The sequence below is a fragment of the Coregonus lavaretus genome (assembly GCF_964263955.1).
Source record: "Coregonus lavaretus genome assembly, chromosome: 24".
Lineage (NCBI taxonomy): Eukaryota > Metazoa > Chordata > Actinopteri > Salmoniformes > Salmonidae > Coregonus > Coregonus lavaretus.
Window position 1 is genome coordinate 44,101,819 of NC_140011.1, and position 12,405 is coordinate 44,114,223.

Here is a 12,405-nt window from a genome sequence, read left to right on the forward strand (position 1 = left end):
CTCCCGGTCGCGGCCGGCTACAACAGAGCCTGGATTCGAACCAGGATCTCTAGTGGCACAGCCTTAGACCACTGCGCCACTCGGGAGACTACCACATGTACTTTGTACTTTACCATTTTGTTGCAGCCTCCTCCATGCTGTGCTGAACCTCATGAGAATGTTCTGATTCCATTCTCTTTCATGGCTACATTTATTTCTCATGTCCCTCTCAAATGCCAGCTGGACAAACTGGGCTTTTTGTTGATGTAACACGTGTTCACTGAACACGTTCTTCAGAGTGGAGAAGGAATTTTCGCACATCATTTTGAGAATTTGCGATGCTCCCTGACGGTCTAGCTTTGATTTCGTTGATTAGGGAGCTGGACACAGTCAAGAAGAGGTATAAAGGGCCTTGCTCAATGTCCTGGATTACAGCACCAGTAATATGTATCTCAATGTCCTGGATTACAGCACCGGTAATATGTACCTCAATGTCCTGGATTACAGCACCAGTAATATGTACCTCAATGTCCTGGATTACAGCACCAGTAATATGTACCTCAATGTCCTGGATTACAGCACCGGTAATATGTACCTCAATGTCCTGGATTACAGCACCGGTAATATGTACCTCAATGTCCTGGATTACAGCACCAGTAATATGTACCTCAATGTCCTGGATTACAGCACCGGTAATATGTACCTCAATGTCCTGGATTACAGCACCGGTAATATGTACCTCAATGTCCTGGATTACAGCACCGGTAATATGTACCTCAATGTCCTGGATTACAGCACCGGTAATATGTACCTCAATGTCCTGGATTACAGCACCGGTAATATGTACCTCAATGTCCTGGATTACAGCACCAGTAATATGTACCTCAATGTCCTGGATTACAGCACCGGTAATATGTACCTCAATGTCCTGGATTACAGCACCAGTAATATGTACCTCAATGTCCTGGATTACAGCACCAGTAATATGTACCTCAATGTCCTGGATTACAGCACCAGTAATATGTACCTCAATGTCCTGGATTACAGCACCAGTAATATGTACCTCAATGTCCTGGATTACAGCACCAGTAATATGTACCTCAATGTCCTGGATTACAGCACCAGTAATATGTACCTCAATGTCCTGGATTACAGCACCAGTAATATGTACCTCAATGTCCTGGATTACAGCACCGGTAATATGTACCTCAATGTCCTGGATTACAGCACCAGTAATATGTACCTCAATGTCCTGGATTACAGCACCGGTAATATGTACCTCAATGTCCTGGATTACAGCACCAGTAATATGTACCTCAATGTCCTGGATTACAGCCCCAGTAATATGTACCTCAATGTCCTGGATTACAGCACCAGTAATATGTACCTCAATGTCCTGGATTACAGCACCGGTAATATGTACCTCAATGTCCTGGATTACAGCACCAGAAATATGTACCTCAATGTCCTGGTTTACAGCACCAGTAATATGTACCTCAATGTCCTGGATTACAGCACCAGTGATACAGTGGGGGAAAAAAGTATTTAGTCAGCCACCAATTGTGCAAGTTCTCCCACTTAAAAAGATGAGCGAGCCCTGTAATTTTCATCGTAGGTACACGTCAACTATGACAGACAAAATGAGAAAGAAAAATCCAGAAAATCACATTGTAGGATTTTTAATGAATTTATTTGCAAATTATGGTGGAAAATAAGTATTTGGTCAATAACAAAAAGTTTCTCAATACTTTGTTATATACCCTTTGTTGGCAATGACACAGGTCAAACGTTTTCTGTAAGTCTTCACAAGGTTTTCACACACTGTTGCTGGTATTTTGACCCATTCCTCCATGCAGATCTCCTCTAGAGCAGTGATGTTTTGGGGCTGTCGCTGGGCAACACGGACTTTCAACTCCCTCCAAAGATTTTCTATGGGGTTGAGATCTGGAGACTGGCTAGGCCACTCCAGGACCTTGAAATGCTTCTTACGAAGCCACTCCTTCGTTGCCCGGGCGGTGTGTTTGGGATCATTGTCATGCTGAAAGACCCAGCCACGTTTCATCTTCAATGCCCTTGCTGATGGAAGGAGGTTTTCACTCAAAATCTCACAATACATGGCCCCATTCATTCTTTCCTTTACACGGATCAGTCGTCCTGGTCCCTTTGCAGAAAAACAGCCCCAAAGCATGATGTTTCCACCCCCATGCTTCACAGTAGGTATGGTGTTCTTTGGATGCAACTCAGCATTCTTTGTCCTCCAAACACGACGAGTTGAGTTTTTACCAAAAAGTTATATTTTGGTTTCATCTGACCATATGACATTCTCCCAATCCTCTTCTGGATCATCCAAATGCACTCTAGCAAACTTCAGACGGGCCTGGACATGTACTGGCTTAAGCAAGGGGACACGTCTGGCACTGCAGGATTTGAGTCCCTGGCGGCGTAGTGTGTTACTGATGGTAGGCTTTGTTACTTTGGTCCCAGCTCTCTGCAGGTCATTCACTAGGTCCCCCCGTGTGGTTCTGGGATTTTTGCTCACCGTTCTTGTGATCATTTTGACCCCACGGGGTGAGATCTTGCGTGGAGCCCCAGATCGAGGGAGATTATCAGTGGTCTTGTATGTCTTCCATTTCCTAATAATTGCTCCCACAGTTGATTTCTTCAAACCAAGCTGCTTACCTATTGCAGATTCAGTCTTCCCAGCCTGGTGCAGGTCTACAATTTTGTTTCTGGTGTCCTTTGACAGCTCTTTGGTCTTGGCCATAGTGGAGTTTGGAGTGTGACTGTTTGAGGTTGTGGACAGGTGTCTTTTATACTGATAACAAGTTCAAACAGGTGCCATTAATACAGGTAACGAGTGGAGGACAGAGGAGCCTCTTAAAGAAGAAGTTACAGGTCTGTGAGAGCCAGAAATCTTGCGTGTTTGCAGGTGACCAAATACTTATTTTCCACCATAATTTGCAAATAATTCATAAAAAATCCTACAATGTGATTTTCTGGATTTTTTTTCTCAATTTGTCTGTCATAGTTGACGTGTACCTATGATGAAAATTACAGGCCTCTCTCATCTTTTTAAGTGGGAGAACTTGCACAATTGGTGGCTGACTAAATACTTTTTTTCCCCATTGTATGTACCTCAATGTCCTGGATTACAGCACCGGTAATATGCACCTCAATGTCCTGGATTACAGCACCGGTAATATGTACCTCAATGTCCTGGATTACAACACCAGTAATATGTACCTCAATGTCCTGGATTACAGCACCAGTAATATGTACCTCAATGTCCTGGATTACAGCACCAGTAATACGTACCTCAATGTCCTGTATTACAGCACCGGTAATATGTACCTCAATGTCCTGGATTACAGCACCAGTAATATGTACCTCAATGTCCTGGATTACAGCACCGGTAATATGTACCTCAATGTCCTGGATTACAGCACCAGTAATATGTACCTCAATGTCCTGGATTACAGCACCAGTAATATGTACCTCAATGTCCTGGATTACAGCACCAGTAATATGTACCTCAATAGCTAGTGCTACTGTAGCCCACTAAACCATAAACCACACCCATTCAACTATCCCTGTCCAGCAGTGGTATTCCAACCTGCGGGTCGCCACGTTTAAAAATGATTAAAGAAAATAAGACTACAGAGTTTAGTATGGGACAATACACATACTTTTTTGGAGAAAGATCATTTGAAAAATACAAATTTATTGTGTAAATGTATTCATTTGTTCTCTTAATTTTGATCGGAAAGAGGACAATGTGAATTGAAGTGAATTTGTCAATCTAAAAACCTAAATTTACAGATTTTAAGGTTGTGTCATTACATTTGGGATGGGGTGGGGTCGCCAGAAATGTATGTGTGACTTACGTGATCAGTAAAGTTGTACTGACAGTGACTTACTTGCGGTTCTCTAGCAGCGAGATCTGGTGTTTGACCTGGTGGAACTCCTTGGCCATCATACAGTGGTCCCTGTAAACCTGGACTGACTCTCTCAGAGAGGAGCAGGGAGGCACTGGCTAGAAGGGAACAGATAACATCATGTAACACATCTTAACCCTAACCCACCCTAACCCTAACCCACCCTAACCCACCCTAACCCATCTTAACCCTAACCCATCTTAACCCTAACCCATCTTAACCCTAACCCACCCTAACCCTAACCCACCCTAACCCTAACCCACACTAACCCACCCTAACCCATCTTAACCCACCCTAACCCTAACCCACCCTAACCCTAACCCACCCTAACCCTAACCCACCCTAACCCATCTTAACCCACCCTAACCCTAACCCTAACCCTAACCCACCCTAACCCACCCTAACCCACCCTAACCCACCCTAACCCATCTTAACCCTAACCCACCCTAACCCTAACCCACCCTATCCCTAACCCACCCTAACCCACCCTAACCCTACTTAACCCTAACCCACCCTAACCCTAACCCATCTTAACCCTAACCCAACCCTAACCCTAACCCATCTTAACCCTAACCCACCCTAACCCTAACCCATCTTAACCCTAACCCACCCTAACCCTAACCCATCTTAACCCTAACCCACCCTAACCCTAACCCACCCTAACCCATCTTAACCCTAACCCACCCTAACCCTAACCCACCCTAACCCTAACCCACCCTAACCCTAACCCACCCTAACCCTAACCCATCTTAACCCTAACCCACCCTAACCCTAACCCACCCTAACCCTAACCCACCCTAACCCTAACCCACCCTAACCCTAACCCATCTTAACCCTAACCCACCCTAACCCTAACCCACCCTAACCCATCTTAACCCTAACCCATCTTAACCCTAACCCACCCTAACCCTAACCCACCTTAACCCTAACCCACCCTAACCCTAACCCACCTTAACCCTAACCCACCCTAACCCCTCCTAACCCACCCTAACCCTAACCCATCTTAACCCTAACCCACCCTAACCCTAACCCACCTTAACCCTAACCCACCCTAACCCTAACCCATCTTAACCCTAACCCACCCTAACCCTAACCCATCTTAACCCTAACCCACCCTAACCCTAACCCATCTTAACCCTAACCCATCTTAACCCTAACCCACCCTAACCCTAACCCATCTTAACCCTAACCCACCCTAACTCACCCTAACCCACCCTAACCCATCCCAGCCCTAACCCACCCTAACCCTAACCCCTCCTAACACTAACCCATCCCAACCCTAACCCTAACCCATCCCAACCCTAACCCACCCTAACCCTAACCCATCTTAACCCTAACCCATCCTAACCCGTCCTAACCGTCCTAACCCATCTTAACCCTAACCCACACTAACCCTAACCCTAACCCATCTTAACCCTAACCCACCCTAACCCATCCTAACCCATCTTAACCCTAACCCACCCTAACCCGTCCTAACCCTAACCCATCCTGACCCTAACCCCTCCTTACCCACCATAACCCACCCTAACCCGTCCTAACCCATCCTAACTGACCCTAACCCCTCCTAACCCACCCTAACCCTAACCCACCCTAACCCACCCCAACCAATCTTAACCCTAACCCACCCTAACCCATCTTAACCCTAACTCACCCTAACCCCTCCTAACCCTAACCCATCCTAACCCACCTTAACCCCTCCTAACCCTAACCCACCCTAACCCTAACCCCTCCTAACCCTAACCCATCCTAACCCACCCTAACCCCTCCTAACCCCTCCTAACCCTAACCCACCCTAACCCTAACCCACCCTAACCCTAACCCACCCTAACCCTAACCCACCCTAACCCTAACCCATCCTAACTCTAAAACAAGCTAGAAGGGAACGGATAAGATCATGTTAACACACCTATCACACAATAAAGAGACTCAGACTGACTCTCTCATCAGTGACACACAAGGGAGGCACCGGCTACAGCAGTGTTTCCCAACTCCAGTCCCCCCAACAGCCCAACAGCCCAACTCCAGTCCTCCCAACAGCCCAACTCCAGTCCTCCAGTCCTCCAGTCCCCCCAACAGCCCAACTCCAGTCCTCCAGTCCCCCCAACAGCCCAACTCCAGTCCTCCAGTCCCACCAACAGCCCAACTCCAGTCCTCCAGTCCCCCCAACAGTCCAACTCCAGTCCTCCAGTCCCCCCAACAGCCCAACTCCAGTCCTCCAGTCCCCCCAACAGTCCAACTCCAGTCCTCCAGTCCCCCCAACAGCCAAACTCCAGTCCCCCCAACAGCCCAACTCCAGTCCTCCAGTCCCCCCAACAGCCCAACTCCAGTCCTCCAGTCCCCCCAACAGCCCAACTCCAGTCCTCCAGTCCCCCCAACAGCCCAACTCCAGTCCTCCAGTACCCCCAACAGCCCAATTCCAGTACCCCAACAGCCCAACTCCAGTCCTCCAGTCCCCCCAACAGCCCAACTCCAGTCCTCCAGTCCCCCCAACAGCCCAATTCCAGTCCCCCCAACAGCCCAACTACAGGCCTCCAGTCCCCCCAACAGCCAAACTCCAGTCCCCCCAACAGCCCAACTCCAGTCCTCCAGTCCCCCCAACAGTCCAACTCCAGTCCTCCAGTCCCCCCAACAGCCCAACTCCAGTCCTCCAGTCCCCCCAACAGCCAAACTCCAGTCCCCCCAACAGCCCAACTCCAGTCCTCCAGTCCCCCCAACAGCCCAACTCCAGTCCTCCAGTCCCCCCAACAGCCAAACTCCAGTCCTCCAGTACCCCCAACAGCCCAATTCCAGTACCCCAACAGCCCAATTCCAGTACCCCAACAGCCCAACTCCAGTCCTCCAGTCCCCCCAACAGCCCAACTCCAGTCCTCCAGTCCCCCCAACAGCCCAACTCCAGTTCCCCAACAGCCCAACTCCAGTCCTCCAGTCCCCCCAACAGCCCAACTCCAGTCCTTCAGTCCCCCCAACAGCCCAACTCCAGTCCCCCCAACAGCCCAACTCCAGTCCTCCAGTCCCTCCAACAGCCCAACTCCAGTCCTCCAGTCCATCCAAAAGCCCAACTCTAGTCCTCCAGTCCCCCCAACAGCCCAACTCCAGTCCTCCAGTCCCCCCAACAGCCCAACTCTAGTCCACCAGTCCCCCCAACAGCCCAACACCAGTCCTCCAGTCCTCCCAACAGCCCAACTCCAGTCCTCCAGTCCTCCCAACAGCCCAACTCCAGTTCCCCAACAGCCTAACTCCAGTCATCCAGTCCCCCCAACAGCCCAACTCTAGTCCTCCAGTCCCCCCAACAGCCCAACTCTAATCCTCCAGTCCCCCCAACAGCCCAACTCTAGTCCTACAGTCCCCCCAACAGCCCAACTCCAGTCCTCCAGTCCCCCCAACAGCCCAACTCCAGTTCCCCAACAGCCCAACTCCAGTCCTCCCCCAGCCCAACTCCAGTCCTCCAGTCTACCCAACAGCTCAACTCCAGTCCTCCAGTCCCCCAACAGCCCAACTCCAGTCCTCCAGTACCCCCAACAGCCCAACCAGTCCTCCAGTATCTCCAACAGCCCAACTCCAGTCCTCCAGTCCCCCCAACAGCCCAACTCCAGTCCTCCAGTCCCCCCAACAGCCCAACTCTAGTCCTCCAGTCTACCCAACAGCCCAACTCCAGTCCTCCAGTCCCCCCAACAGCCCAACTCCAGTCCCCCCAACAGCCCAACTCCAGTCCCCCCAACAGCCCAACTCCAGTCCTCCAGTCCCCCCAACATCCCAACTCCAGTCCTCCAGTCCCCCCAACATCCCAACTCCAGTCCTCCAGTCCCCCCAACAGCCCAACTCCAGTCCTCCAGTCCCCCCAACTGCCCAACTCCAGTCCCTCCAACAGCCCAACTCCAGTCCTCCAGTCCCCCCAACAGCCCAACTCCAGTCCTCCAGTCCCCCCAACAGCCCAACTCCAGTCCTCCTGTCCCCCCAACAGCCCAACTCCAGTCCTCCAGTCCCCCCAACATCCAAACTCCAGTCCCCCCAACAGCCCAACTCCAGTCCTCCAGTCCCCCCAACAGTCCAACTCCAGTCCTCCAGTCCCCCCAACAGCCCAACTCCAGTCCTCCAGTCCCCCCAACAGCCAAACTCCAGTCCCCCCAACAGCCCAACTCCAGTCCTCCAGTCCCCCCAACAGCCCAACTCCAGTCCTCCAGTCCCCCCAACAGCCAAACTCCAGTCCTCCAGTCCCCCCAACAGCCCAACTCCAGTACCCCAACAGCCCAATTCCAGTACCCCAACAGCCCAACTCCAGTCCTCCAGTCCCCCCAACAGCCCAACTCCAGTCCTCCAGTCCCCCCAACAGCCCAACTCCAGTTCCCCAACAGCCCAACTCCAGTCCTCCAGTCCCCCCAACAGCCCAACTCCAGTCCCCCCAACAGCCCAACTCCAGTCCTTCAGTCCCCCCAACAGCCCAACTCCAGTCCCCCCAACAGCCCAACTCCAGTCCTCCAGTCCCTCCAACAGCCCAACTCCAGTCCTCCAGTCCATCCAACAGCCCAACTCTAGTCCTCCAGTCCCCCCAACAGCCCAACTCCAGTCCTCCAGTCCCCCCAACAGCCCAACTCTAGTCCACCAGTCCCCCCAACAGCCCAACACCAGTCCTCCAGTCCTCCCAACAGCCCAACTCCAGTCCTCCAGTCCTCCCAACAGCCCAACTCCAGTTCCCCAACAGCCCAACTCCAGTCATCCAGTCCCCCCAACAGCCCAACTCCAGTCCTCCAGTCCCCCCAACAGCCCAACTCTAATCCTCCAGTCCCCCCAACAGCCCAACTCTAGTCCTCCAGTCCCCCCAACAGCCCAACTCCAGTCCTCCAGTCCCCCCAACAGCCCAACTCCAGTTCCCCAACAGCCCAACTCCAGTCCTCCCCCAGCCCAACTCCAGTCCTCCAGTCTACCCAACAGCTCAACTCCAGTCCTCCAGTCCCCCAACAGCCCAACTCCAGTCCTCCAGTACCCCCAACAGCCCAACCAGTCCTCCAGTATCTCCAACAGCCCAACTCCAGTCCTCCAGTCCCCCCAACAGCCCAACTCCAGTCCTCCAGTCCCCCCAACAGCCCAACTCTAGTCCTCCAGTCTACCCAACAGCCCAACTCCAGTCCTCCAGTCCCCCCAACAGCCCAACTCCAGTCCCCCCAACAGCCCAACTCCAGTCCCCCCAACAGCCCAACTCCAGTCCTCCAGTCCCCCCAACATCCCAACTCCAGTCCTCCAGTCCCCCCAACATCCCAACTCCAGTCCTCCAGTCCCCCCAACAGCCCAACTCCAGTCCTCCAGTCCCCCCAACTGCCCAACTCCAGTCCCTCCAACAGCCCAACTCCAGTCCTCCAGTCCCCCCAACAGCCCAACTCCAGTCCTCCAGTCCCCCCAACAGCCCAACTCCAGTCCTCCAGTCCCCCCAACAGCCCAACTCCAGTCCTCCAGTCCCCCCAACAGCCCAACTCCAGTCCTCCTATACCCCAACAGCCCAACTCCAGTCCTCCAGTCCCCCCAACAGCCCAACTCCAGTCCTCCAGTCCCCCCAACAGCCCAACTCCAGTCCTCCAGTCCCCCCAACAGCCCAACTCCAGTCCTCCAGTCCCCCCAACAGCCCAACTCCAGTCCTCCAGTCCCCCCAACAGCCCAACTCCAGTCCTCCTATACCCCAACAGCCCAACTCCAGTCCTCCAGTCCCCCTTCAGCAGCCCAACTTCAGTCCTCCAGTCCCCCCAACAGCCCAACTCCAGTCCTCCAGTCCCCCCAACATCCCAACTCCAGTCCTCCAGTCCCCCCAACAGCCCAACTCCAGTCCTCCAGTCCCCCCAACAGCCCAACTCCAGTCCTCCTATACCCCAACAGCCCAACTCCAGTCCTCCAGTCCCCCCAACAGCCCAACTCCAGTCCTCCAGTCCCCCCAACAGCCCAACTCCAGTCCTTCAGTCCCCCCAACAGCCCAACTCCAGTCCTCCAGTCCCCCCAACAGCCCAACTCCAGTCCTCCAGTCCCCCCAACAGCCCAACTCCAGTCCTTCAGTCCCCCCAACAGCCCAACTCCAGTCCTCCAGTCCCCCCAACAGCCCAACTCCAGTCCTCCAGTCCCCCCAACAGCCCAACTCCAGTCCTCCAGTCCCCCCAACAGCCCAACTCCAGTCCTCCAGTCCCCCCAACAGCCCAACTCCAGTCCTTCAGTCCCCCCAACAGCCCAACTCCAGTCCTCCAGTCCCCCCAACAGCCCAACTCCAGTCCTCCAGTGCCCCCAACAGCCCAACTCCAGTCCTTCAGTCCCCCCAACAGCCCAACTCCAGTCCTCCAGTCCCCCCAACAGCCCAACTCCAGTCCTCCAGTACCCCCAACAGCCCAACTCCAGTCGTCCAGTCCCCCCAACAGCCCAACTCCTCCAGTCTCTCCAACAGCACACATGTTTATTGTAGCCCCAGACAAGCACACATGATTCAACTTGTCAACTTGTCATCAAGCCCCTCAATGAGTTGAATCAGGTGAGTTTGTCCTCCAGGGCTACAACAACAATGTGTACTGTTGGGGTACTGGAGGACTGGAGTTGGGCTGTTGGGGTACTGGAGGACTGGAGTTGGGCTGTTGGGGGGACTGGAGGACTGGAGTTGGGCTGTTGGGAGGACTGGAGGACTGGAGTTGGGAAACACTGGGCTAGTGTGTCTGTGTGTTGAGAAGAGGGATCATGTGGTGAGGGAATAGGACTCATATACAGGCATAAGTAAAGTTATATATATATATATAAATAAAGCATAGACAGAAAGACAGAGAGTTGTTCTTAGTCAGACTGTTTTGGTGTAGCCTGACCTCTTTTCTGTGTTATCTTATCTGGACTTCTGCTTTCATATTGAGTCACAGAGAGCAGAGGTAGCTCACACAGCTCTCTCTTTCCTCATCACAATACCTCCCCAACCTAGAGCCCTCATCACAATACCTCCCCAACCTAGAGCCCTCATCACAATACCTCCCCAACCTAGAGCCCTCATCACAATACCTCCCCAACCTAGAGCCCTCATCACAATACCTCCCCAACCTAGAGCCCTCATCACAATACCTCCCCAACCTAGAGCCCTCATCACAATACCTCCCCAACCTAGAGCCCTCATCACAATACCTCCCCAACCTAGAGCCCTCATCACAATACCTCCCCAACCTAGAGCCCTCATCACAATACCTCCCCAACCTAGAGCCCTCATCACAATACCTCCCCAACCTAGAGCCCTCATCACAATACCTCCCCAACCTAGAGCCCTCATCACAATACCTCCCCAACCTAGAGCCCTCATCACAATACCTCCCCAACCTAGAGCCCTCATCACAATACCTCCCCAACCTAGAGCCCTCATCACAATACCTCCCCAACCTAGAGCCCTCATCACAATACCTCCCCAACCTAGAGCCCTCATCACAATACCTCCCCAACCTAGAGCCCTCATCACAATACCTCCCCAACCTAGAGCCCTCATCACAATACCTCCCCAACCTAGAGCCCTCATCACAATACCTCCCCAACCTAGAGCCCTCATCACAATACCTCCCCAACCTAGAGCCCTCATCACAATACCTCCCCAACCTAGAGCCCTCATCACAATACCTCCCCAACCTAGAGCCCTCATCACAATACCTCCCCAACCTAGAGCCCTCATCACAATACCTCCCCAACCTAGAGCCCTCATCACAATACCTCCCCAACCTAGAGCCCTCATCACAATACCTCCCCAACCTAGAGCCCTCATCACAATACCTCCCCAACCTAGAGCCCTCATCACAATACCTCCCCAACCTAGAGCCCTCATCACAATACCTCCCCAACCTAGAGCCCTCATCACAATACCTCCCCAACCTAGAGCCCTCATCACAATACCTCCCCAACCTAGAGCCCTCATCACAATACCTCCCCAACCTAGAGCACGCTCTAAACTTCCTTACCTGGAGCACGTTCACTCACCGCCTTTCAATGTGTGTTGCATTATGGGTATAAAAATTGTCCACTTGAGACGACACGTCGACTGCATGACCTTTACAACAACCATGTGATCAAAGGTTATGGAAATGTCTGCGGTTCTCCTCACCAACTGCGACTTGGAAGTCGGAACCACAGCATTGTGGGAGACAACCTTCTTCTGTATTTTTTGGAAGCAAAAGGCGCCACGTGCTCACTAATGGTTGATGTCGCCACCTATCATTGGTTATTATCATTACATGTTCAGTGTTTATAATCATTAATAATATAATAATGTGTTTTGGGTGGATGACTATTTAGAGCTGAAATACATCTTCATCTTCAGATCATTACAATCCAATTACATAGGCCCCACATGTGATCCACATTTCTAACATACATGAATGAAATATCCTACATACGACAATATAGCTAATGTACTTATCTCGATGTTACTGTAATGCTGTGTCCCATATTAAAGCCTACCATTTGTCTTGTCTGTTATATTGTTGTCACCAAAACAAATTCAAAATGT

At 52.1% G+C, this 12,405-nt stretch overlaps 1 protein-coding gene across 1 annotated transcript in view; it reads right to left on the reverse strand.

The window, feature by feature from the left end:
- The window catches only part of LOC311099900 (mitogen-activated protein kinase kinase kinase 7-like), a gene marked incomplete at both ends in the record, with an annotated part of 50,237 nt that overhangs the window by 18,104 nt on the left and 19,728 nt on the right, over window positions 1-12,405 (reverse strand). Inside the window, one exon of the mRNA XM_084140619.1 lies at window positions 3,897-4,012. Within this exon, the coding sequence (XP_083996745.1) occupies window positions 3,897-4,012 (116 nt within the window). The remainder of the gene's footprint in view (window positions 1-3,896; window positions 4,013-12,405) is intronic.